The sequence below is a fragment of the Gavialis gangeticus genome, unplaced genomic scaffold (genome assembly GCF_001723915.1).
Source record: "Gavialis gangeticus isolate Ggan-Ray unplaced genomic scaffold, GavGan_comp1, whole genome shotgun sequence".
Taxonomy (NCBI): domain Eukaryota; kingdom Metazoa; phylum Chordata; order Crocodylia; family Gavialidae; genus Gavialis; species Gavialis gangeticus.
The window spans coordinates 22642244-22669928 of NW_017729034.1; the positions used below are offsets into that span (position 1 = coordinate 22642244).

At 41.2% G+C, this 27685-nt stretch overlaps 1 protein-coding gene across 2 annotated transcripts in view; it reads right to left on the reverse strand.

Annotated features, from left to right (window-relative positions):
- BRE (brain and reproductive organ-expressed (TNFRSF1A modulator)) overlaps positions 1-27685 on the reverse strand; it is a 378642-nt gene that overhangs the window by 72723 nt on the left and 278234 nt on the right. For both annotated transcript variants that reach the window (XM_019526837.1, XM_019526838.1), the window contains exons 8-10: positions 9310-9409; positions 5765-5835; positions 3755-3837 (exon numbers count right to left, since the gene is read on the reverse strand). In XM_019526837.1, the coding sequence (XP_019382382.1) occupies positions 3755-3837; positions 5765-5835; positions 9310-9409 (254 nt within the window). The remainder of the gene's footprint in view (positions 1-3754; positions 3838-5764; positions 5836-9309; positions 9410-27685) is intronic.

Here is a 27685-nt window from a genome sequence, read left to right on the forward strand (position 1 = left end):
ATGGGGACAGACATGGGGCTCTGTTCCTGCCCATCCCCCTCCCCCCCACACTCTTGACAGGCAATTTGCTAGTATATCAATAAAACATTGTGTTCAACTGATACTTTTTATATATATATTAGTGGTGTTTCATTTTAACAGCAGAAAAATGTGGATTTGGGAATTTTTAATCAGACAATTTTTATTTTTTTTTTTTATCAGAGAATTTGGAATTTTTGAACAGAGAAAACCTGGATCCCTGGTTATGAATGATGCAGAGAAAGCTGAATTATTGAATAACCTATTTTACTTCAGTCTTCACAAATAGGGACAGCTACCAGATGGTGAGTGCTGCTGGCAACATAGATAGGAAAGGAGACAAACAGCCTAGAATAGCAGAATAACAGGTTAGGGATTGCTTAGAGAAGCTAGATGCTTTCAAGTTCATAGAATCATAGAAATTAGAGTAGGAAGGGACCTCAGGAGGTAATCTAGTCCAACCCCCTGCTCAAAGCAGGACCATCCCCAACTAGATCATCCCAGCCAAAAGCTGGCAGGGCCAGATGGGCTACACCTTAGGGTACTGGCGGAATCGGCTGAAATAATTTTAGAGCCACTGGCTATTACTTTTGAGAACTCATGGAGGTCCAGTTAGGTCACAGATGACTGGAAAAGAGTGCCCATCTTTAAGAAAGGGAAGAAAGAGGATCTGAAGACCTGCAGATCAATCAATTTGACCTTGACACCTGGAAAGAACATGGAGCAGGAAAGAATCTATTGTGAAGCACCTAGAAAAGAACAAGGTGATCAGGAGCAGCCAGCATGGATTCATGAAGAGCAAGTCATGCCTGACCAGTCTGATTTTGTTCCATAAAGTGACAGGCTTTGTGGATGCGGAGAGAGCAATGTATGTGATATACCTTGAATTTAGCAAGGCTTTTTCACGCTCTCTCTCACAACATTCTCATTAGCATACCGAGGAAATACAGACTACAAAAAAGTACTATAAGGTGGATGTATAATTGGTTTAATCTTCATACTCAACAAGTAGTCATCAATAGCTCAATGTCTAGTTGGGAGGAGGTATCAAGTGGGACTCCCCAGGGGTTTGTCCAGGTTCCAGCATTGTTTAATATCTTCATTAATGATTTGGATAAGGAAACTAAGTGCACACTTAGCACATCTGTGGACAACACCAAGCTGAGTGTAGCTGCAGCCTGGAGAAACGGTCTGGAATCAATCAGGTGAAATTCAACAAGGAAAACTGCAAAGTCCTGACCTTGGGACAGAATAACTGCATGTACTAGCACAGACTGGGGAATGGCTGGCTAGGCTGCAGTACTACAGAGAGGGACGTGGGGCTTACAGTAGACCATAAACTGATTATGAACCAACACCATGCTCTTGTTGAAAAAATGCCAGCAGCATACTAGGTATTAGTAGGAAGGTTGCTTACAATCAAGGGAAGTTATTCTTTTGCTCTATTCAGCACTGGTGAGACCTCACCTGGAGAGATGCGTCCACTTTTGGGCCTCAGATTTCAAGAAGCATGTTGACAGTTTGGAAAGTGTCCAGTGCAAAGCAACAAAATGCATTAGGGGCTTGGGAGGCAAGACTTATGAGGAAAGGCTGAAAGAACTAGGGTTATTTAGTCTGGAGGAAAGAAGACTGAGGGGGGATTTGGTAACAAGCTTCAAATACCTGAAGGGTGATTATAGACACAATGGAGATGGGTTTTTTCACTGTCGCTGTAGCATGAGTGACTGGTGCCTCCTGAATCTGGGGAGGCACTCGCAGAAGCCAGTGACGGTAGCAGCCCTACCAACAGCATCAGTGTCGGCTGTCAGGAGGGGCACCGGCCCCATCGGGGGGGCATGTGCACCCCCTACCAGTCACCTATGCACTATAGGACACAGGATTACGATCAATGGCCTCAAGATGCAGCAGAGGAAATTTAGGTTGGAGATTAGCAGGAACTTTCTGAAAAATTTCGAGAGCATGGTGGACAGACACTTGGCTAGTTTAATCAGGGATCATCCTGCCTCCAGCAAGGAGTGGATGACCTTACAGAGGTCCCTTTCAGCCCTACTTTCCTATGATTCTAGAATCCTTGTAAGGAAGGAAAGGGCTGAAGTGAGAGTGGAGAGTCTGATATTCAAAGGAAAGGAACATCCAGTGGCAGTGATCTGGTTTGCAATAGAATGCAATGGGAAAAAAATGAGTGAAAGTAGAAAGAAACATTGATTTGTCCAACTAGTCTACCTTCACTGGTTGATACTGTATGTGTTACAGGCAGCTGGGAATAAATCCAGTTTCATATTTTCTGAAGTTTACAAGCAATAAGACCAGATGTATTCCTTAGAGACTAAAATTCAGAGTCACACATTTTAAGGGCAGAAGGGATCTCTCTGATCATATAGTTCACATGGACTTCTTGCATATCACAAACCACAGGACTTCCCTAAATGACAGGTCTCTGTTTCTCTCCTTTAAAAACTCTATATTCAACAAGTTTCTTTTTAAACATTACTATCAGTACTTCCATAGCAAAAATAGAGCAATGTTAATGGAAAAGAAAGAACATATCAATAATATTCCTGTATTAAGGAGATAATATACACAATGCTTGAAACTGCAGCGCATCGTTTATCTTTCCTTTACACTAAGCGGAAGGAAAAAGAAGAAAAATGTACTGGTCAAAATTAAAAGGGGAAGGTAACCATGTTTGTGAACATCAAATTCTTTCTGTATGTGTGTGATGCTCACATTCGTACATTTAAATGCCAAAAGAAACAGTTGCCATTGTCCAATCTAACCTGCATAATGCCAGCCCCAGAACCTGCCCCAATAGTGTCTGCATAAAACTCCCATATTTGTTTAAATGATAGCATATATTTTAGAAAAATATCCAGTCTTGATTTAAAGGCTTCCAGGGATACAGAATCCATCACATCCCTAGGTGAGCTGTTCCTATAGTTAACGACTCTTCCTGCAAATCTGTACCTCATTTCTATTCTGAATTTGGCTAGTTGTAGCTTCAAATCATTGGATCTCATCATGTCTTTTTCTGCTGGATGGAACAGTTGTTAGCTATCAGAAAACTCTGCCTCCCAGAAAGTCCTCATACTCTGTGATCAAGTCTTCTCAAATTCTATAGATGTTCTGTTGTGTTTCCATGATTAGTAAGTTTAGTTTAAAGTATTTGCTGATTTTAAGTTTGTTTTTATTAAGGCTATGCAAAATGTAAGGGTCTTAAGTGGAAATCAGACTCCTTATATCTGGCCTATGGTCATCTCCAGGAATCACAGACGGAAAATCAAGCTACAGTCTGTTATAGTTGAAAAAGCAACAGTTTCTGTTCATCCACCTCAGGAAAATAAAAGTACAAAACCCTTTATGGCTTGGTCTGTTAACTTGACATAAAAAAGCACATACATTTCTTGTTTCCTAACAAGTTACACATGAATTCAGGTACTCCTAGGTTACTTACAGTGCTGGACTGGTTGCTAGCATGTACTAATTACTGGCTCAAGGTACCATAGCATTTTCCCAGAATTCCCCAAGTGATTTTATAAATCAGGCAATCTGCTTTATCTGCATTCATTCATCTCATTCTCAAAACAGTCAGGATTTTGTGTTTTCACATCAAAAATACATAAGCACTGAATAAAAATAGCCATAACTTTAAAACTGTTTCCTGTAATTGTATTTTTCCCTTCTGAACTTTTATCTTCAAGAGGCTAGACATTTGTGCCTGCAGCAAACAGCTACTCACTGTGGACAAGGAAGCAAAAATCTTTCCACATCAGTAACAGAGTGAGTTTTGTGAATCCTTCTGCATCATATTCAACCACACCACTATCAAAAAGAAACATGAAATAAGAACACAATATTTTAACTAATATTCCTTACAATTATGATTAAAATAAATGTCCAGTATTTAATAGTATTTTGTTCTATTCAAACACAGAAAACATATGGCTCCTTTCATACTGAATAACTTACTTATATCATATGGTCATCTTCAGTGTAACCAAGATATAGTTTAACATTATGACCATGGCACTTCCATAAAAAAATAATAAAGATTGGACATGTCTATCCAAATCTAGCTGTATGTTACTCAAACACAGATTATTAATGACCTAGATGCATGGGTTTATAGATAAAGTCTAAGACTTTATTGAAAAGCTAGGGACAAATAGCACAACATTCACTATTAGTTTAGGAAAAGACTAAATTTGAAAATTCCTATATCCACAGCATAAAAATATGTATTTTAAATTTAAGGAGAAGCTGGCAAATGGGCATTTTCCCTGAATCTGTGAAGAAAAGAATCCATCTGACAGCAAATTAATTTCTATTTTCTTGATTCTTTATAATCATCCAGGCAAGGGACAGAAATTGCACATAAACCAGTGTAAGTGATTGGAAACTGGTTCAAATCTGTAACACAATGGAAGTTCAGTGCACATAAATTGCTTTCAAAATGGCTGAAACCAGTTTAAGATACACCTAGATGGATACAGTATCAGACTTAACTAATTTAGCTTAAACTTTTGCCCCAGATCCAGTCCAGATTCAAGCCACCTGCTCCAGCAGACCAAGGAGGCATACTTTAGCACCCCCAGCATCTGGCCTGGGTCACTGCATGCATGTGTCTGCATTTCCAGAATCAAAAGTGAACATCTGTTCACTCACTTGTTGGTTCTATCTACGCAGCTCAGACTAACCTGCAAAGATTTAATTGATTCAACCTCAGGCTTTTTGACTGTTTGTACTTAGTCCCAGAGTAAGAAACTCATTTTTGCCAATCAGAATCAAAATCACCACATTTGCTTTTTAAATATTTTTATAATCACACAAACAATCTAATTGTCAAAGTAACATACAAGGAGCTAAATTATGGTTTTATGAACATCTTTTTCCTTAGACACATCAATAACCCAAACCATACATGGGGGGAGGGACACAGTCTCTAAAAGCCTTTCACAGTATTAGAGCATGGCATCTAAAATGATCCAGCCAAATAGTTTTTACACTTTGCTGTGTGAGCCATGTATATATTTTGATCATAAATATTTTTTTTTTACCCTGTAAACTCTGGGATGAGATCCCTAATGCCTGCATTCATGTGTAAATCACAGCAGAATTCTAGTGTAGTTCACTTTATTAGTGGGAAAATTAATTCTTTGTCTAATAACTATGTTATAAAGCCATGGTAAAAACATATGACAGGATTTTCTATAGTAAATCTTGTATTGAATAATTCTCAAGGAAAAAAACAACATGTTTTTAATTAGACCAGATCTCTAAAGTCTACATTAATTTCCTATTTGTACCTGGCTACAATTCAAGCCATGGGTATCAATCTAAAAAGTGGTACATGGCTTTGGTAAATGCTCTACTTAGGTGCTACTGTAAGCACTGGTGATGTTGCTTATAGCTGCTCTACATTCATCTTTTGTGTGATGTACCTTCATGATGATGCTAACTCTGTAGTCACCTTATTCAGAACTAAAGAAACTTCAACTGATTCAATGGTTTACTACCCACTCCTCATTTAGATCTTTCCTGAGTTGAACAGGTTGGTGGCTGGCTTTTAAGAGGACTGCTCTATAGCACCATCACTAAAAAAAGCCTATGTGCATCTGATTGGGTATATGGCTAGATCTGGACTTACCCAGTAAAGTGAATTACATAAACCAAGGGCCATGAAATGAAGACAGTCCCTCCTATGTTTTTGCTACTGTTGCAAGAAATAACGCATTTAAAGATGACTTACGTTCCAAAATGACTCAGGAATGCTGCAATATACTCTCTTCTCTTATGGTATCCCTGAATAACATATTGTACCTGCACAACAGAAATGGTTAAAAAAGCTTCAGTTATGAAGACATACCGCAGAAAGACACTCCTCCCAAAGTAAATTTTTTAGTTTTAGTGGAAAAATCTATTTACAAGATATTAATCATGTTGAAATGTACATGTAAACAACATGTGTCATCCTTAAATGCCTTTCAAACAAACAGTATGCAGGGATGTCTTCATTTAGCTTAAAAGGTGTTTAAGAGTCTACAGTATTAATATTTAACCATGCAAGGTAAGAAATGACAAAGAGAAGACAATGACCATATCCAAATGAAATGGATATGGTCAATGGCCTTTGACACCGTCTCTCACCCCATCCTAGTTAAAAAACTAGGCGACTGTGGCATGGATGCCTACACAGTCAGATGGATTGCAGATTGGCTGAAGGGTCGCACTCAGAGGGTGGTGGTGGATGGGTCATACTCGACCTGGGGGGAGGTGGGTAGCAGAGTCCCCCAGGGCTCGGTCCTGGGACCTGTGCTGTTCAATTTCTTCATCAGCGATCTAGATGATGGGGTGGAAAGTAACCTGTTTAAATTCGCTGATGACACCAAAATTTGGGGGGAGGTGAGCATGCTAGCAGGGAGGGAGAGATTGCAGAAGGATCTGGATAGGTTACAGGGGTGGGCTAACAGGAACAGGATGCGTTTCAATACGGACAAGTGCAGGGTGCTGCACTTGGGCAGTAGGAACCAGCAGCACACTTACACAATGGGGAACTCCCTACTTGAGAGCACGGAGGCAGAAAGAGATCTTGGAGTCATTATTGACTCCAAGATGAACATGGGCCGACAATGCGAGGTCATGGTTGGCAGGGCTAACCGGACCTTGTCGTGCATCCACAGGTGCATCTCGAGTAGAGCCAAGGAGGTGATCCTCCCCCTCTACGCGACGCTGGTCAGGCCACAGCTGGAGTATTGTGTCCAGTTCTGTGCGCCCCATTTCAAGAGGGATGTGGACAACATGGAGAGGGTCCAGAGGAGGGCCACCCGCATGATCCGGGGACAACAGGGCAGACCCTACAGTGAGAGACTGCGGGACCTGAACCTATTCAGCCTCCACAAGAGAAGGCTGAGGGGGGACCTGGTGACCATCTATAAACTCACTAGGGGGGACCAGAAGGGTTTGGGGGAGACGCTGTTTCCCCTAGCGCCCGCTGGCATAACAAGGAGTAATGGGCACAAGTTGATGGAGAGGAGGTATAGATTGGACATCCGCAAAAACTACTTCACAGTTAGGGTGGCTAGGAGCTGGAACCAACTTCCAAGGGAAGTGGTGCTGGCCCCTACCCTGGGGGTCTTTAAGAAGAGGCTGGATGCCTACCTGGCTGGACTCATTTGAGTCCCGTTTTTGTTTTGGGGGTTTTTTTTGTTCTCCCGCCCTGGCGGGGGGTCGGGCTAGAAGATCTACTAGGTCCCTTCCGACCCTAAATCTATGAAACTATGAAATGGCAGAAAGATCCCGATCCAACAAAATGTAACAGGCTGAATATGTTTCAGGGTTGTTGGTTGTAGCTGTGTTGGTCTAAGGACATAGGCATGCAAGGTTCGTTGAATACATGTGATATCTTTTGTTAGACCGACTGAAAAAATGTTCTTTGCAAGCTTTCGGGCACAAATGCCCTTCAGGCATAGGCAGAGACTGCTGGTGTTATGTGTTCTCTAATGTGTTCTTTTCTACCTTGGAGAACGCATGACACCAGCAGAGTCTCCCTATGCCTGAAGAATGGCATTTGTGCCCGAAAGCTTGCAAGTAATGTTTTTTTCCCCCCAACTATTCAGTTGGTCTAATAAAGGATACCACATCTACCCCATAGAAGCTTGCCCACCTACGGGCTAAATAAGCATTTAAAAAGGATAACAAGATAACAATTAGTGAAATTTGGTCTGGACCATGATCTTGGGTGTCACCTGAAAGACAATCTCCTGTACCTCTTATCCTATGCTGTTTAACTGATTTCATGTTGATTCAAACAGAAGAGAGCCACATACTGAACAATAAACACCAGTTTTTGAAGCATTCTGTATTTTCCTTGAAAGTCTTCCCTATGAGCAGTTATGCATTCCAAATATGCTAATCTTGGAAGTTCTGAGGCAAAATGAGTTGTCTTATTGATCTGAATGAGATCATTCACGGAGTAGAGTGATCAAGGTTTGAGCAATACTGGGACCAATACACCAAACAAGCTGAATGAGCATTCAGTTTCCAACTCATCATTTTCTGCACTTTTGGATGTTTCCATTTTTAATCACGCATATAAATCCACATCCACTTTTCAGAATGAAAACTAACTTTTTTAAAGCCTCTTTTCATGCTGAGTGAAAAAATGAGTGGGAGAAAAATATATATTTTATTTTTGTTGGCTATGGTAACATTAGATTTCCTTGGCTTGCAACTGCTTGTACTGAATTATTTTAAATAACCTTGATAAAATCATTGCTGAGAGCTATGTTATACCTTCTCAGAGTAAAATAATTCTATTTATACAACAGACTTATTTCAGTTTATAAAAAAGTGCTTATTTTGAAGGCTTTGTGTGGGATCTAAAATGTTATTTTGGGAAAAGGAAAACATGATAAGTTTGCTTAAGTGACTTTGTTTAAAAAAAAGGATAAAAACAGTCCTGTAGATTTTAAAAACAGAAAGTAATTTTAACAGAAAACCACAACAAAAACAACTCTAAAGATAGATTCCATTATAATTATGGAAATGCGTTTTAAAGGAACCTTTCCTAAAAGACATCATTTGTTTTCCTCATTTAAACAAATAAAAAAATACAAAGAGGAAATGTATAGTAACCAGAATCCTGCATGTCTGGCTCTAAGTTGGTCTTCTAAGTTAAAGAGTAAACTTAAATCATTTGAGAATTTTTCAAAATACTGTATCTTCATGAATAACCCTGTTCCTTTTTTTTTTTGGCTGAAGAAGTAAGCCAATCAGAATACAGCTTTGCAGTAAAGGCAAGGTAAGTGGCTATTACTTTACTATATCAACATCCATTAGAGAAGATGATTCAGTCTATTCAGATGATTTATCATGGATAAACTTATTGTAAGAGGACCCTCTCTAACCTGCACAGAATATCCAGTGATGAAAATGGTATAAAATCTTAAAGAGAGATTTGTCTTCCAGTAGAAAGATGTATTGACTATACATTTGTATTTATATAGGAGAAGAACAGCAATATGTTGCAGTGACAATCCTAAATTATATCTTGATTCAGTAAGAAAGCCCATGCAATAGTTTCACCTCAACAGATGTTCTGTCCTTGCAAATAAGAATTCAGTAGGATAGGTGGGTGCTCAATGTTTCTCAGCATCCAGGTATAAGAAAATACTACGTGAATCATATACATGAATCATTCAGTTTTAAAAACCTCTGTCTCCAGAACGGTTTCTTAAAGTGTTTTTAAAATTCAGTGGAACACCAAAAGAAAAGGGAAAAGGGAACTAAACTCACCTTATTGGTTAGCAGCTGGCAGACTTGGGGTACATAGTCAATAAGGCAGCCACCACTTGGAAAGGCTGGGATGTGAAGGGCAGATGATCCTCCCAGAGCACTAGAATAATATATCACAATACATCAGATACTGGTGCTCTGGGACTTGCTTGCGATTCTTGTACTCTATCCTTTCTTAATCTTCAAAACATGCACAATACCAAGAAAATACTTTAGCATTGTTTACATTACCCATGACAATGTAATGCCATATTTAGTTGCATATCTCATGCACTTTTGCACCCAAAAATCAACCCCCCAAATTTAGGGTGCATATTTTAAGCAGGAAGGCTGATTTTCTTGCCAGAACAGAAGTAACCCACTTTGAGTTCTGCTTCACCCAGCAGCAGCAGTAGCATTTTTATTCAGGCAGTTGATGGAGTCAATTGTCTTAATATCTCATTCTTCTTCACTTCAGAGGTGTTAACCACCATCTCTCCTTTTTAATGGCCTTGATGTTCCATCGATCTAAACTTTCTTGAGACAATTTTGCTGCCTATTGGCTATTCCTGGTGTCTTTTCCTACTTCACAGCCCTACACAAACAGTCTTTGGCTCCTTGCAAAATCATAGATCAGCCCATTGTGGTAGCAGCTAGAATTTCAGATTTTCCTGATGCAAAAAAGGGAAGGTGAGCTGAAGATTAGGCTCTGCCACTGTTCTATGCAACTGTAACCATGGAAAAATCCTTCATTATTCATTCTGCCTTCCTAAAAACAAGATGTGTACCTTATTTTGGGACATGTGTTATGTGAGAAATAAGTAATGCAGTAAGTATTAGAGATATGAATTATAATGATAAGCTGATACTATTGCTGACCTTACTGACAAGTGGACATGGATGGGTATGTCTACATAATTATCAAGGGGTATTCCCCAGGCCACCCTTCACACAAGGGCCTGCAGACTATCCACACTACAAACCCCTATGCACACCCTCCCAACAGCAATCCAGCCTTTCCCTGAAACTCACTTGAACATAAGGGCCAGAGGCTAAGCTTCTCTCTAGCTCCTCCCCCTCCCCAGCGTGTTCATAACTTACTGAAGCAATATAGGAAGTTCGCACTTCCTGTTTCTATTACCCATAATTACGGTCAAACACAGAAGGAAAGACAAGAAGTAGCTGCGATTCCTAGAAGGGCTTTTTTTGAATTTCCTATTTTGTTTTTCTAGGAATCAGTCTTCAGAATCAGGTATTCACCAGCCTACTTCCCTCTAGGTCAGCTTTTTAACTGAATGTCATCCATCACTGAGCATGAAATCATCTGAATATAGATACCATATAAATATCAGAAGCTAGAATATAGTGATTCTCTAAGCAGGAGCATTAAACTCACCCAGGGCCCTATGCTGGACCTGGATCATGGGGTTCCTCCCAGGTTGGATACCCAGGGCCAGTGCCTGCAACAGCAGTGCATCCAGTAGAGGCAGCAGTGAGGGTCTGAGGGTGGTGATCAGGCAGCAGAGGAGCCAAACTGTTGTGACAATCATCTGGGCATGTTGGGGCTCTGCTGCTGCTACTTGGCCCTGCCACTGCCGCTCTCAGACCCTTGAAGCAGCTGCCACTTGTCCAACTGCTGGAGCCCTCATTCACACCCCTGCCAGCAATGGCCATGACCAGTGAGGCCCAAAACCCTCAAACTCTGTGGCAGACAATACTTTTTTTTGTCAGCCCCCCCCGCAACTTCTGGTAGCCTGTCAGTAGGCTAGTGGGTCAGAAAGAACAGTTTCACAAGCTGGACTCAGCCTGCAGCCATATGTTGGACAGCCTAGCACTAAAGGAACATTGAGCTATGCCTGCGTTTCCCAACCTTTTCCAGCCCAAGCCACATTTATATTAATAAAAATTTTCCGCAGCACACCTGTTAAGGCATTCCCCATCCTCATATCTATTGCAGCTCCTTACCATGGCAAAATTCGGTGGTGCACCTGTTCATTTCTGATGGCACACTGGTTGGGAAATACTGCTACCCTAATTTATTAATAGACCTTTCTTGTACCAGTAAAATTTGAGATGGGGCTGTAATTGTCAGCTTTCAATCTGTGGCTTCTTCAGCCAGCAAGACCCAAAGCACTGCTTGTTCAAAGTTGTTCATTACCTTGTACACTCAGATACAGGAAACAACTTCTCCTCTCAGTGACAAAGAACAGAAGAAGCTTCTCATTATTTGTTACCATGCTAGACAGACATGAATTGAATCACTCTCAAACCACTGAGGACCTAGCTACGTGAAACTGAATGAAACTGGAAAAAAGCTAAGATGTAACTTTGTGTCCTCATGTTTACATGTTACTCTCACAAAAACAGTGTAACTGGTTAGGATTGGACAGATTTTCCCTATAAAACAAGGTCTTTAGTCTACAAAGATATCTGGATATCTTTCAATAGATTCACGGCAATGTCCACCTTTGTGAGAGGTAGGAGCTTCTATACTTGCAGATCCTTTTGAAGGACTGGAGCCTACACAAAAACAAATTATTAAAATCAGACATTACTGAAATCTGTTAGTGAATCGAAACAGTCTGGATTCAGCAGATGGTTCAGCACATGGAACAGTGCTCTGGGTCTGGACTTTGCAGATGCAATGATGAATGAGAAAAAGAGTATACCACAGCTACACAAAAAAATGAAAAAAAAATCCCTCTTCTCTATGCAGCAATCAGATTAGGACTGAATTTTCTGACTCCAGCTTCATTTTCTTTCTTTCTTGGCTGGTATCCACTCACCTTTAAGTAAGGCCTGGTTTAAATCATGATTTTGTATTTTTTGTGAAAATCACAAAATTGAGGGATTTTTATGAAAAATGCAGTTTGCAACAAAATGCCATTATATAGCCGCTTGCTGAGGAGTTCCCCAGCAAGTGGCCAGATTGTGCCGTTTTGCTGCAACAAGAGGGCTGCTGCAGGCTGCAACCATGGACCTGGCACTGGAAGAAAAGGATCTCCAAGCACCAGCCCCGTGATCGTGGACCTGGTGCTGGTAGATAAGGGTCTCCCACTGCTGGTCCCACAGTTGTGGAGCTAGCGCTGGTACATAAGGATATCCCAGATGAAGCCCCACAACCACAGAGCTTGAGCTGGGAGACAAGGGTTTCTCAGGACCGGCCCACGGTGCAGAGCTGGTGCGACTCCTTGCTTGCAGGAGCTGGAGAGCTTGTTCTCCACCCAGCTCTGTGCTGCTGCATATGCGGGGCAGGGGCTGGGAACTGTCCTGGTCAGGGGCAGGTCCGGGCCCCGGGCCCCAATCGGGTGATCAAGGCATGGGGCTTGGAAAGAGCTTCAGGAGTGGGGTAGGTCCCAGCCCCCTGTCCCTTTCTGCCAGTGGGGTAGCTAGCAGCAAGCTAGCTGCTAGCTGCCCCACCAGCAGATCAATGCAGGAGGCTGAGACCTGCCCCTCCCCTGCAGCTCTTTTAAAGTCCCCTGCCCCTGATTGAGAAGCCAGGGCCAGGAGCTCCCTGCTGCCAGGGCAGGGGAACATTGTCCCTACCCCAGCAGCCCATGGAGATAAGATGCTCCTGCTTCCTTGCATGTGTAAATGCCTGTCCAGGAGCGCTTACTCACAAGTAAACTGATCCTGGATCAAATGCATGTGTAGACATGCTCACTGTGGAGAAAAAGGATGTAATTTGGTCAGTTACAGATGTTCAAAGACAGAAGTGGATCCTAATCTATTACTAGGCTATCATATGCCTAGTCTAGTATCCGAATGGTGTTTTAACTTAGAACCTGTACTACTTTGAGGTTAGATAGATGAAACAGGGGACCAAAGACTGTAAGGAATCTCCCAGGTCACTGAGTCCAGTCCCCTGCTTTTGAAAGTAATAATTTAATCTAGAAAGGTTTACAAGAACATCCTTTTCAGCCCCTCTCTCAAACTGGATTTAAAAATAAACAAACCTTGCATTGTACCACAGAAAGAGAGCAATGCTTGAAATATTACAGTAGGTTCTGACCCTTGTTTAAAAATGCTAAAGATGACGCCTTGACAAGTTTGTAATGTCCACCCTCTCCATATTTATATACATATATCCAGAGAACACTCCCAGTTATTTGTAAGGAAGAGTACTGCCCATTCCAGGCCTCCTTTTTCCTCAGTTGCACCCAAGGCCAAGACTCCTCAGCCATGAGATTCCACTGAAGCTGGTCCAATTATTAGAAAGGAAATCACAGATTCTTCTTATCATTTGAATAGCAGACATGGCTTCAGGAGTCACAGGAGTACCAAGGCTTCCAGCTTCCAAATGATTATTTGAAATTTGTGATTAAGGATTTGTCTATATGAGAAAGATTTGCTGTGTGTGAGCAGCTACACAGACTCCTACTGTGAATGCAGTTACACTACTGTGGAAGTACTTAGACCAAAAGAAACTATTCCATTTTGGAACTGATATAAATTATGGCATTATAAGGCATATTTACACTGGTATAAGTGCATCCACTTTATGAATGATGCCAGTATAACTACACCAATTAAAAATAAGTCATAGTGCCTAACAGAATTTATAAAAACAGATTATTTAAAATGCAATTACTTAGCTAAAAAAATGTTTAAAAAGAAAGTTGAATTTGTTTAAGCCTAAACTTATGATCAGCCTTAAAACATTAAAAAATATACTGAATCCATACGCTTATATCAAAAACTTTAAGATAGAAGCTGGGTGCTTTTCTGTAAAAAGAAAGAATCAGGGGAAACGCATCTAACTTTTGAATAATGCTTTATGAAAATGGTGTAATCCATTATGAATTCTATTAAGCACTTGATACTGTGGAGGAGCACGGGTGATGTACTGTTAGGTGCAAGAATCTAACTAAATAATGACAGGCTTGGGACCCAGCCTCTGACCTTAGGAAACACCATTATGTATTTCATCAGCATTACATTCCAGTTACCATTCTAATACAGCTGTTTGATACAAATCATGAGCAAAAACTTAACTATCTAGTAAATGAGCAATATATCACTTGCCTTCTTCAAATATACTAAAAATGTATAATTAATAATGTGGAAATAGTGAGCAATATAATTGCTTATATAAATGTCTATAGTTAAAGTATAAAGGCTAAAGTGTAGGGGCTCTTAATAGTTTAACTATGAGTTTCAATGACTATATATCACCCAATGAGAAAACAAACATTCTCTAGAAAATAAGTGAACTACAAATGAAGAAGTTGATTAAAATTGCTAACATAAAGTAAGGCTTTCTCTCTGATGATTTAAATCACCTTGACTTAAATCAGTCGACCTTGATTGTAACCAACACAGCTGGACCAGTATAACTTTTCTAATGTAGACAAGCCTAAAATGTTCTAGGAAGACCAAAGCCAGCTTAAAATCATGTCCAGAAGGCTAACCACCCAAACTGTGAGTGCATCTACATGTGCTATTAAAGTGACATGATAAACTCTGGCACAGTTCATGCTGGACAAAACTGCTCCCAGGTCCAGTATTTACATACAAGCCCAGGACCGCAGCAGTTTGAATAGAGGTGGAGCAGCCCCAGACTAGCAGGGGGCACCGGAGGGTCATTCCTGGGCTCTGGGTGGCAGTGTCAGATGGTGGAGAGGCTGCCTGGGGTGCGAACGTGCTACTGTCCAGGGCTGGGTGGCAGGTAGCTCATGTACTTTAGCATCCTCATGCTCTAGCCAGCCCCTGTCACAGTCTACACATGCTTTCTGATGGATCAAATTACTCTGCTGTAGGATAGTACAGGCGACCCTCGCCATTCTCATATCCCCCACAAATGGCAAAATCTGCGAATAAGGCACTGCATTCATGAACTTCATGAATGCAGTGCCCCCAGCAGCTGGAGGGGCGGGGGGTGGTGACGGTGGAAATGTGGTGGCGGCAGCAGGAGCCTGGCGGCAGCAAGTGCAAAGTTCCTGAGGAGCTCCTTTAAGTGTATTTAAGATGTGGGTTAGCATTCACAAATACTTGAAACTGCAAATGCCAAACCTGCGAATAGCAAGGGTTTCCTGTACTGTCTCTAACAGTACTATGCTACAGAGGAGTTAATTACTTTACTGCGCCCTAATACTGGCGCACATATAGACTGTGATGCTTTACTGCGAGCTAATTAGTCAACTGCAATAAAGCACACATGTACATGCACCCTGTGAAGACCAATGTGGAAGGCAGAAGAGACATTTGCTATTAATGTAAAGCTGCTCAGTCCATCTGAAAAACACCCTTTCCTTTTTGTTTCTCAAGGCAGAAGGCAGGGCATGGTGGCAACTTAGGGTGCCTATACATGTGTGGGACATTCGATTAATTGATTCTGCTGGAGCCTTCTAATTAGATCACTCCAGCAGTCTCACTGTCTCTGCATTTCAAAATGGTGGTGGGGGTGCTTTAACTAAAGCTCATTGAACGAGCTTTAGTTATGGCACCCCCACTGCCATTTAGAAGTGTGGGACACTGAGTACACAAGACACTATGGACATTTTAATTAGAGCAGCTCCTGAGAGCCACTCTAATTTAAACGCCCTCCCACCCCCACTCTGGAGCACATGTATAGATACCTTTAGAGATTACTTGTTCAGAGAGGCATCAGCTTTCATAGGAGAAAGTCTACTTCATCAGATACTACAAATGGATTTGCAGTGAGCAGAGGTACTAAATAGAAAGGCATAAAGTAATTTAAATACAACGTACAGAGAAAAGAGGAAGAAAAATATGTTTCTATTCACCATAAAAAGCTCTTACAACTATTTCCTTTAATTGCTACTCTGGTGATTTCAAATAGGAGAAGAGAATGTAGTTTGATTATATTTTTCACTTGCACTTGTGGAAAGATATTCTAAAAACTCCCTTAGAAAATGCAATCTATTAAGTATATTTGACACATTTTAAGATTGAATTTTTCACATCTTATTGGAAATTTAAAATTAATTATTAATTGTGCACCAAATGTACACTGCAGGAGTGAACAGGAGATGGGGTAAGCAAGGAGCAAGGGGACCAGCATAGGCATGAAAGGGCAGGCTGCAGGTCCCCTGCCTCCCCATGGTCTCCCACACACTCCTCCTCCCCATGTGCCTCCTCTCCTGACAAATAAACTATTCTAGCCCTGTGCAAGCAGAGGCTCAGCTCTGGCTTCAGCCTGGGGCATGAGGTCAAAGCCAGAGCTGAGCTACCACTTGTCCCCAGCGGGTAGTCAAATCCAAGACAAGGCTCCCACTCCTCCCCACCCCCGTGCTGACTGGGGAAAAAAACTCATCTTAGATTTGAGTGAATACAGTAATTCAGATAAATACACAACATTTTGAAAGAACTGGATAAATAAAACATTTAAAGTTGTCAGGGTTTTTTGACAAAGGAATACTTTCTGAAATTTTTCTACAAATTAAACTACAAATAAAAATTAGGCTAAAAAGTTATTTTTGGCAGTATCTACAAATGCATTAATGTACACAAACAAGGTTCTTTGGGTAAATTTGATATGTTTTATTAGACCAACTAAAATTGTTGGAAAAATTCTTCTTTGCAAGCTTTTAGGTAAAAACACCCTTCTCTTCAGGCCAAGAAAGTGTCTGCAGTTGGACTGTGTTCTTCCTGGATAGAATAGAAGCCAGAGGCCAGTATGCACCAGTCAGTGAAAATGCAAATTGAGGCAGTTAATGGGCGAGAAACAGGTGGGGGTGGAGGAGGGAAATGTAGACCTGGTGATAAGAATATAGCTGGTAAATACTAGAGAGGTTATCTGGGGTATCAGATGTTAGGCAGGTTATAATGTATCATAAATCCAATGTCTATATTTAGTGAAGAATAAGCTCATATGTCCCAAACACACACTTACTGATCAACTTCAGGAAATATTCAAATATCTAACTCACTAGGCTTTACAGTTTGGCATGTAACACAAAATTACCCATTTACTTAGGACTAAATCATTCTTTGGTGATTTTGCCCATAGCAAGGGGCCATGTGGTATGCAGCTGAGAAGCAGATGAGAAGGGATATTGTGACTGAGGGAATCACAATCTTCCTCTTGGTCTCCCTGCTGTCACACTGAATATAGCCCTGCTGACTTGTATAAATATTCGTTTCAATGGTCCAAAGATGAAATAATTTTTTAGGAAATAAACTGTAATGTACTTAGTGGGACTTATTGCAGCCAATTCCTGTGAAGACTAAGATGTCTGACCCATTTGCGGTCAAGGCTTCACCATTTTTCCTCTGCCTCTGTATGTGAAGGGTCACACACTGACTTTTGTCAGCATAGTCTCCCCAGCACACAAGACACAATGGTGCAAAGGAATAAAAGGTCCTTCGTCCCTTCTGTGCAGTTGAACATAAATAAAAGGTCTTTTGCCTCTTCTACTTCTTTGCAACAGCATGCAACATCAGTCATGGCCTGGCTCTTAGGGAATACAAGCAAAAAAGACTTGGAATTCAGATGATCACACAATGAATGCAGCAATCTGCAATATAGACAAGCCACATGATCACTGAGCATGTAAGCCTCAAACAGATTAATGTTAACATCACCATTTTTTTTTTTACAGGTCAGTCGTACAAATTAATATGAATGATTTGTGCTAGACATACAAAGGGAAAAGAAGAGAGTAAAACATGTCCCGCAGTTGCTCAAGAATCGATTTTAGGAAGATCATAAAAAAAAAAAAAAAATCACATTTCTTAAATTTAATTTATTAAGGTATATGATTCCATTTGAATCAGAAAATCAGTATGAAAAGTCTTGATGCATGTCCCTGACTTAATTAGTAGCATGGAGATTATCTTTATATATCATAAGGCTGAAATAGAGCAAGAAAGAAAGAACAATGCTTGTTAAACATGATCTTAAAGAATAATATGTGGATGGTTAAAGAAGTGGAATAGCTTAGTGAAATGGAAGAGTAATTTCTAAATTAGTTCAAGAGAAAAATAGTTAAAATTAAATATAAAAGAAATAAATTAAATATATATCAAACAGATAGGACTTGCATAGTCATGGGTATACAAATCAGGAATTTACATGCAATCAAGACATGCCTTGCGTGTTTACAAGCATGCAAAGCACATCTTAACACTGACTCAAATAAGGCAATTTATTCTCTTTCTTTAATCAGGATATGTCTGTAAACTGAGCTAATTTTTTAGTTTTAATATAGTATTGACAGAGAACAAGTAATTTAAAAGCTAGAGGTGTTCAAAATACTGTCGGGAAAAGTGAAAATGAGACTGTTGGAAAGACCTAACAGAAAGAGAGGTAGGGATGCAGAAGCACTATGTTACAGAGTATCGACTATGTCTCTTTCTGCTACCCTGATAAGAATACACATACAATACAACATACAGTTATGAGTTTCAGAAAGATGTAGACAAATTGGCATAAATTCAGAGTAACTTAATCATTAAAATGCTGGTGATTTCGATGCATAAAAATATAAATACATTCACCTTCATGTTAGGGGTTTATAACTGAATGCTGGCTCTACACCCTGATGACAGGAAATGATTTAGGTGATCTGATAGGTACTATTAGAGGAATGTGGGGAAAGTATAAAAGGGAAAATGGAATGAAAAGAAAATCTAGAAAAAACAGCAACAAGAATGACTAACAGAACTGCACAAGAGCCTCCCATGGAATATGGCACATGTCCTTTTAATTGCAGCATTTAAAGCAAACCCAGACAAACATTAAAAATATAGTGAGAAGAACAATCCTGTATGAAGACTGCCAAGGGGACGCACAAGATGACTACAGGTCTTTTCAACCTCTCTCACAAATGATTTAGCTCAGACTCTCAATGAAAGACTTGGACTGTGAGATATTAAAGCTTTCACTGAAAGTTTAAGAGGACACTTACTCCAGTCGTTACATAATGCACTAGTTTTGGAGTCAGGGCCTTGTACTTAATTTCAACAGAAACTATCCAAAATCACACTGAATAGCCCTGCTGACTCATAAATATCTGTTTCAATGGGTAATTTTTTAACAGGATTACGAGAGGCTGACATTATACTGTTTCTGCTGAATGATCTCAAGTGACCTCATTACTGCATGAAAATAAACACTGTAAGTAGTTGCGAAAGTCTAAATGGAGAAAAGGAAGCAGTATAAATGTATTTTTGGAATTGACTGTAATAATTATTACTAGTTCCATGAAGTCTGAAAGACAAATCAACTCAGTCTCTGGATTCTGCTCTGAAGAATGCATCTCTAGTACGTCATCAAGTCTCTCGCACATTCTTACTTGGGCTCTGTATGCCTGACTTTCCCAAGCACAGTGAGACCTTTCCAGCTTCCTATGACATCCCAGCATAAATGGACTGAAAATGTCATGTACTGGATGTGGGGGGAAAGGCTGCGAACCAAAAACAAAAGAAGGCCAGTCTTTCTCAGAAGTGCAGGGTAGGGGAGATCAAGGGTTTATGACAAGGGAAACCAACTGTGATTTGTTCCTCCCAAGAATCTGTTCTAGTGCAGCTTCCCAGCAGCCACAAATCCTCCGTCTTTCCTGGCACAGTGTGCCTGGACTACCCTAAAAATGAGCCGATTTCCCAATGACTCATCAGGAGATTACCTATGCTTCTAAAAATTAACTGAAGAGAACAATAGTGAATATTAAATCAAACTGTTGCTTGGGCTTAGACTAGAATGGCATGCTGCCATGAGGGGTCTCAGGTCTGGAGCTCAGCATGGGTGGGGAGTTTGCTTACTCCGGCAGAGAGAGACAGATGAAGCATATTGCTTTCAAGCACTCTCCTTTGGTTGGTTTATGAAAACATTTCAACAGAAAGTGAATTTAAGCCCCAGCTGCGGAGCAGGTTACCACTAGGCAGGGGCTTTAACAGCAGGTCCCTTCCATGGAAAAGAGGATGGAATCTTGGTACAATCACCCATTTTTGAAAAGAGACAGACTGCACAAATGTACTGATTTCCTTGAAAGGTAAAAAGGAGCAGGGCTCTGACTGAACATACACACTCGTTCTTTGGGGTTAGGCCAGAAAGTTGTTTGCCAAGTGGTTGAACAAAATAATACACTGTTTCACATTTGGCCATCTCTGGGCATTTTATAAATATTAAATAAATAAGCCTCACAACTGTCCTGTAAGATAATTATCTGTTTTACAGGTGGGGAACAAAGAAAAGCAAAGTGACTCATTCAATGCCACATAAAATGTGTCCAACTGAGCTGAAAAATGAACCAAGGAATTTCAAGGAAGTCCAGTGCCCAACTATTTGAGACTTTCAAAGCCTGATCATATTTAATGGTATGAGGTGAGGTAGGAACGGGACAAGAGCTTCCTGGGATATGAGAAATGTATTATGAGAAACTTCTCTTATTTGCTAAATCAGTCCAAGATAAGGCTTCCTAGACTCTAGAGCTAGTTTTCTCATAACTGCCCAATAGATAAAAGTTCCTATGCTCAAAGAACTCCTTGTGGCAGTCAAGGGATTAGGGCTACACTGTCATAAAGAAAAAGATCCAGACAGATAGTCTTTGAAAAAAGGACCAGTGTGAGGACACCCAAACATTTATCTGGCTTGAGCATTTCTTGTATGAAGGTCATAGCAAGTGGCTCTTCTACTCTATACAGCTCTAGGGAGCCTTCAGCTGGAGTACTATGTCCAGTTTTAGACACCACATTTTAAGAAGAATGAAGAAAATCTGGAAAGGATCCAGAATGAAGTGATGAAGATGATAAAGCAACTGGAATGCAAGCCATATGAGAAGGTTGAAGGAACAATGTAGTTTAGTTTGGAGAAACAAGATTGGGTACATCTATAGGTGTGTTTTACTGCAGAACTGATTAATTAGCTCCACAGTAAAGCATCACTGTTTACATGTGTACCTGTATTAGGAGGTTGTAAATTAATTAACTCCACTGCAGGATAGTACTGCCTGGGACAAGGCTGGGACACTGTAGCACCCTTGTACCCCAGTTAGCCCTTCTGCAGCATGCTGAGCTGAGGCAAAGCAGCCCTGGCTGGCAGGCTGACCATACCCCGCCAGGTGCCCTGCCAGCCCAGGGCTGCTCCATCCCAGTGCACCAGAGTTTATTGCCACATAATAATTGCACATGTAGATGCATCCATTAAGGAGGGACATGATAACAGTTCAAATATTTTGTAAGGCTGCCATAGGGACGATTGAGAAGAAATGCACTCTTGCTACATAGGGCAGGACACAAGGCAACACACTTAAGCTACAGCAAAACAGACTTAAATGAAATATCTTGGAAAATATTCCTAACTGTAAAAACCACAGGACAATGGAACAAGCTGCCTAAAGAAGTTGTGGACTATCCTACAGTCTGTGATGCTTTAGGGACAGTGAATCCTGCATTTGGACAGGGACTTAGGCTAGGTGACTTTCAGGGTAGAAATAGAAGTCTCCAAATAAAGCACATCAGCTGTGCTGGGATGTGATGCTGTGGGACAGTGGGCAACATGTTCTCCTGGGTTTTGAGGTGCTTGGTCCTGCGCACCTGGGAATTCCAGAGAAGTATCGGACTGCTCAAGCCCTGAAAGCACCTGCTTAGCTTCCCCCTGCTCACAGAGATGCACCCCTGGGATCTTTAGGGAATGTTCTGGTAAGCAGGGAAACCCCAACTTTCCCTACTTACTTAGACATGCCTTGGGGATCCTAGAGGCACATCTCTGTAACTGGGAAAAGCCAGGCAGGCACTCCCAGTGCATGCGGGGCTGGATCTTGCCCAAAAGGTCCCAGGGTGCACAGGATCAGGCCCCCTCAAACCCCCAGACCTGCCTGGGGTGGCTGGAGACTGTGGGCAGGTCCAGGCTGCCCAAGCTCTCCCACCATAAAGTAAACATACATCTGCTACTATGTAGTGGCACAAACTGATACCACTTTTGTCATGGCCACTATTTGTGTTGTGAGAAGGGGTTATGGATGTCTGTTTATTTGGTCTTTGTGCTGCCATAAAAAATTTTATGGAGACACAAAGGCAATGAAAGGCAATGCACATTTCCTTCTTAAGGTCTTTTTCATCCCTAGGATTTTATGACTTAATTAAATCAATTTCACAGAGAGAAAATAAAATAGAGAGTGAATACAATGAAGAATTTTTTGTTGTTTTATGCAGAGCTGATTTTGATTTTCAATAATTGCAAACAGAGTAAGGTTAATTATATGACAACGAATCAAGGATGTGTTTAAAATCAAGATTTCAGTGGTCTGTTAGCATTTCAAAGAGGACTTTAAAGAGGCTGTAATCTTAACAGATGTCTCACCATCCGGATTTTATTAGCATCCCGAAAAAAAACTTTATAAATACAACAAACTTAATAGATGTTGCATCATAAGGATTGGGTTGCACATGCTGATAAATATGTGCTAGACCTGGCCACCTACAACACAACCACAGCTATGATGTACACACAGGAACAGAGTTACAAAGGCTAGTTGTGACTATTCCTCTTGCCCTCGCCTAGTTTGTTAAACAACTTGTTGATTATTGCACACTTTGATGCGTCTCAACTTAAAATTGATTGTAAGCTCTCTGGATGTGAACTCCTCTTACTATGTGTTTGTAGATTATCAAGTATAATGTGACTCTGCTTCTTGTTCTGTGAATCAAATTAATTATGCTGATGAATTCACATTATCAAACTGAATTAGAGCAGTAGCCCAGTCTAAAGTAACAGTACTTTAATTCTGTTTCTATTGAAAATGTTACTCTGATTAAAGTATATGCAGTCCATTTAAGTCTGTGCTTTTGATCATGTACTTAAAAATGTTTGTTGCATCCATGTTCCTATAGCTGTTCAAATGGCAAACCTTTAAGAAACCACTATACAGAATCCATAATCTTCCCCATTTCTTAATTTACTCAAAACATTCATCTAAAAAAGCTTTCTATGATAAAGGCTCAAAGATAGTGTGTAGGCAGAGGGGAGTGGCGTATTGCAGAATCCAGGGCCTTAAGGCCCTGTTGGACTTGACAATCAGAGACAGGAGGGTAAGCAAGAACTGACACAGCCACTTTGCCCATCACAACTGAAGAGGCCCCAACGCCTTGGCCAGTGGCCCCACCATCATGTGCTGCATGCCTCACAGAGCTAGAGCTGTTGCTGCCATGTACCCTGTGTTTTGCTGTCATAGCACTACTCTAGCCCCAGCTCCAGCATTGGGTATACAGTATGGGGCAGGAGCTGGAGCTGCAACCACATTCACTGGGTGGGAATGAGAGTGCTATCCCCACCACCACTGCTACCAGAGCCACCCCATGCCCTGGGCTAGATCTGGCCCATGAAGAGCCATGCTATCTGGATCCAGCCCAGAGCAGAAGATGAGTCTGACACCTGTGTGACAGACAGAGAGGCAGAAAAAATGTATATAATGTTTAGTTGAGTTTTTGCATTATTGGCTACATACAGGAGTTCATTTCTAGTAGTAGAAATTTCTGAAAAATCTGCCGGAAATATTTCTGGGAAATGAAATAAAACAGGTGTTCGGCCTGCAGCTGCCAACTCACTCCTGCTCTCTGCACCTTCACCAGATGAAGTGATCCTGGTTGGGGGAATGGGTGGGGAGCAGTGACTGCTCCATACTTCCTATTCCCTAAGATGCACTGGAGGAGCAGTTAAAAGACTTGTTGTGGCTTTCTCAGACCAAGGTCTCCTGGTCCAGGGTATAGGCAAAGAGCAGCTGCCTCTGCTCCGCTCCCAGTGTCTTGGAGCACAGTGAAAGGAGCAGCAGGGCAAAGCCGCAACCCCAAACAGGGTGGTCCCTGGTCTGGGGAAAAGGCAAAGCAGTGGTGGCTGCTCTACACCCCTTCCCTTCACCCTGTCCCAGTCCAGGAGAGGGGTGGAGCAGCAAGGCAGAGCCCCAACCCATTCCCCAGAACAGGCAGACACTGCATTGCCCACAGTACATGCAGTGCACAGGGGAGATTTGCAAGGTGCATGCCTGGGAGGGAGCATGTTACCCCTGGAAGAAACAGAACGAAGGCGTGTTTGCTCATAGTTTCTACTGGGTGAGTGATAGTATAAATGCAATGCTTGTACATGGCCATTACGTGAACCAGGAGCCTCAGACACTTTCAGTCTTTTTGCTTAAAATATGCTGGACTGTGTGACTGTGAATGAAGAAAATGTGTATCAGCTTCCTTTTCAAGAGTATCAGCAAAGGAAGGGGTACACAGATGAGGTAACTATGTTCTGAAGTAGGAGTTCTCCTTTTATTTTTGCTGTGAGAAGAAAGAAGTGGGAAATATTTTTGTTTGGGACTGTGGTCTAGCATAACGAAAGGATACACTTACAAGGTCTGTTCAAAAAGTATCGAGGCTGATGCTGTAGGAAACAAAATATTTTATTTACAGGAGTTTTGGCTTAATCTCCTTCAAAGTATGCTCCTTCTGCAGCCACACACTTCTCCCAATGTTTCTGCCACTGTTGGAAACACCTCTGATAAGCAATTTGTGGAAGCGCTAAAAGCTGCTCAGTCGCATTTGTTTTATGGTTTCCACATCATAAAATCTTCTTCCTTTCAAAGTTTTCTCTTTGAAAGGAAGAGAAAAAAGTTGCATGGGGCCATATCAGGTGAATATGGAGACTGCGGCACTTGTGGGATACAGTGTTTGGCTAAAGTTTGGCTAAAAATTGCTTCACAAGCTGAGTGGGCATGCGCAGTCATGGTGAAGCATCCAAGAATCAGACACCCACTTTTCTGGTAGTTTTTCTGGTTGTTTCATTCCCAAATCGCCGATTAGAATTGAATGACATGAACCAACAGACATTCCAACTTCTTCTGCTAGCTCTCAGACAGTCAATCGCCTATCATTTTGAACCAGACTGCAAACTGCTGCCCCATTTTCATCATTTTGTGATGTTGAAGGGAATCCAGAACACTCATCACTTTCGACCAATGATTGTCCTTCTTTAAACCAATGATACTATTCAAAAACTCTTGCACGGCTTCTAGTGTCATCACCAAATGCTATTTTAAGTCAGTCAGATGTTTCACTTGCCGTTTTCCTAATTTTCATGCAAAATTTAATGCAAATGTGTTGTTCTGGACACACTGACATAACAAAAGGGGATGTGAGACACAAACAATCTTACTTCAACCACTGGCCACAGAAAACTGGGGAAACACCATGATCTGCTAACCTGTCCAGAGGAGTCCCAACATGGCCAGACATGTCCAGAAAAGCCATGCCCCCCACCCAATACTTTGTACCACAAATACATGTTCAGTCTCCATACTTTTTGAACAGACCTTGTATTCATATTTATACCTGCATCCAGTGTGAATGTTCCATACAACAGCATTACACCAAACAAAAGCACTACACAAGAGTAACCTGAATTCAAAAATGTTCCTAATCAAATATATTCTTTCTGCAAAAAACACATTAAATATGAGAAAAGGGCATTTTTGAGTGGCTAGAAACCTATGGTTAAAAAACTGCCTAGCCTTGAAAATGTAAATAAATAAAAACTTGCCTATACATGGAAAGCCTTTTTTTGGATTAGGTTAAAATAACCTAAGAGCTTGTCTCTTGGATTGGCCAATGTTAAAACATGTTAAATCCTATTTACTGATGATGGAAGGCAGGCTTTGTAGGCCATAGCCCTTTCTTTTACCTGGATACACCCTTGTTAACGCTCAACGTATACACTTTCTTCTTCCTCATTTTGAAATTGCAGCTCTCTTCAGATATAGGCCAGTATTAAAAGAGATTTGTCATTCATGATGGCTGTAAGGAAGAGCAGCCTGAAGCATGTGAAAAGAAATGCTTACCTTCTCACTTTCTCTCTCTTCTCTTCCTAATCTGACACACAGGTATTATGGTCTTTAATCTCCACCTCTGTTTTCTTTCTCTTTTATTACTAAACAGTTCCCTTTCTTTTTTCTTTTCTTTTTTTTATTTTTTTGCAGCTTCATCACTTTTAATACATTATACTGTTTGGCACAGGAGACACAAGGAACCACATCAAATAAAAGAATGTGACCACAAAAGCTGCCTTGAGAACCATGATCCCAGATTTGTTGTTAATTTACCATTTTCAGACTCACTCGCCCATAATCAAATCCCCCCATCACATTTACAATGTGGTGTTCTGGAAAAACATTGGAATTCTGCTTCAATCAGCAACATAGGGCTTAAGAATAAAATGAAACAACAAAACATTGCTCCTGTTATTAAGAAAACAGTTCATCTAAGTTTCTGAAAGTATTTTCTCCCTTTTCTAGCAATGAACTAAAGTGAGTCTGAATTTAAAAAATACCTAAGTTCAGCAAAACTTACTTCACACTAAAATGTATACACAGAAAAAAAATATCACTACAGAAATTGTGGTTAAGTGTTAGGTTATTGAACACTTGCTTCCATTTTCTTAGGTATAATTTTATACCTGTAGTTATTTCCACCTAGATTTTTAGTAACTCAAACACAAAAAGTTCCTGACTGGTAGGTATAATTTAAGGTACAGATTTCAGTGACATAAAATGCAAGTGCAAGCAACTCTGGAGGCAAAACTGTGCCCAATATTTTATTTGGAAACAGTCCTCATCAAGGGCAGTCTGAAAATTTGGTCATTGAAGCATAAAGGAAAATTCCAGCTTTCCTTATTTAGCCTCTTATAGGCTGTGAGTATGACTGAACAGTGAGTCTTTGGGATTTGCAAGTGGGGGAATGTGAAGCTACAATTATTATATGAAAATTAAAAACTAGAATACCTTTGTCTTGTGTAGACAAAACGGGAGCCCTAAATTGAAGTGGTGGGTTTTAAAAAACACCACTTTGATTTAGGGCTGATTAAACCCCTGTGTCATGCACACACCCCACTGACTTACCTGCCTCTCCAGGGGGACAGGAGGGGTTGTTGCTGGCAAGTGGAGTGGTCCTTAGGCTGTGTGTGTGTGGGGGGGGGGGGGGGGGGGGGTGTTTCCCCCCACTGCAGCGGCAGCCCCCCCCCCCGGGGGGACCTGCTCACAGGCACTCAGCTCAGACAGTCCCAGGGTGCACTGCAGCTGGGGAGGCAAGCACCAGGCCCCTACGCAGCTCAGGCAGGCAGACAGGCTTGGGTCAGGGGGAAGATCAGGCTTGCCATTTTTCTTGGGTGGAGCTGCTTTCCCAGGCTGCAGCCAGGCTGCCTGCAGGGCTTCTTGCAGAGCCATGGAGCTGCACGGAGCCTGGTGCTCTGCTCCAGGGCTGTAGGGGCAGCAAACTCCTTGAAGGAATTTTAGTTTGCTGTGCCCCAAGTTATTTAAGGCTCATTACACTGCTGAATTTCCTACAACATCTGGAATTAATGCGCAATACGCCACCAAGGCATGCAAACACCAACACTATTAAAGCAGTGAAAAAGCATTTAGCCTGCTTTAAAGTGCTATGTACACACGCCTCTCATTTTGTC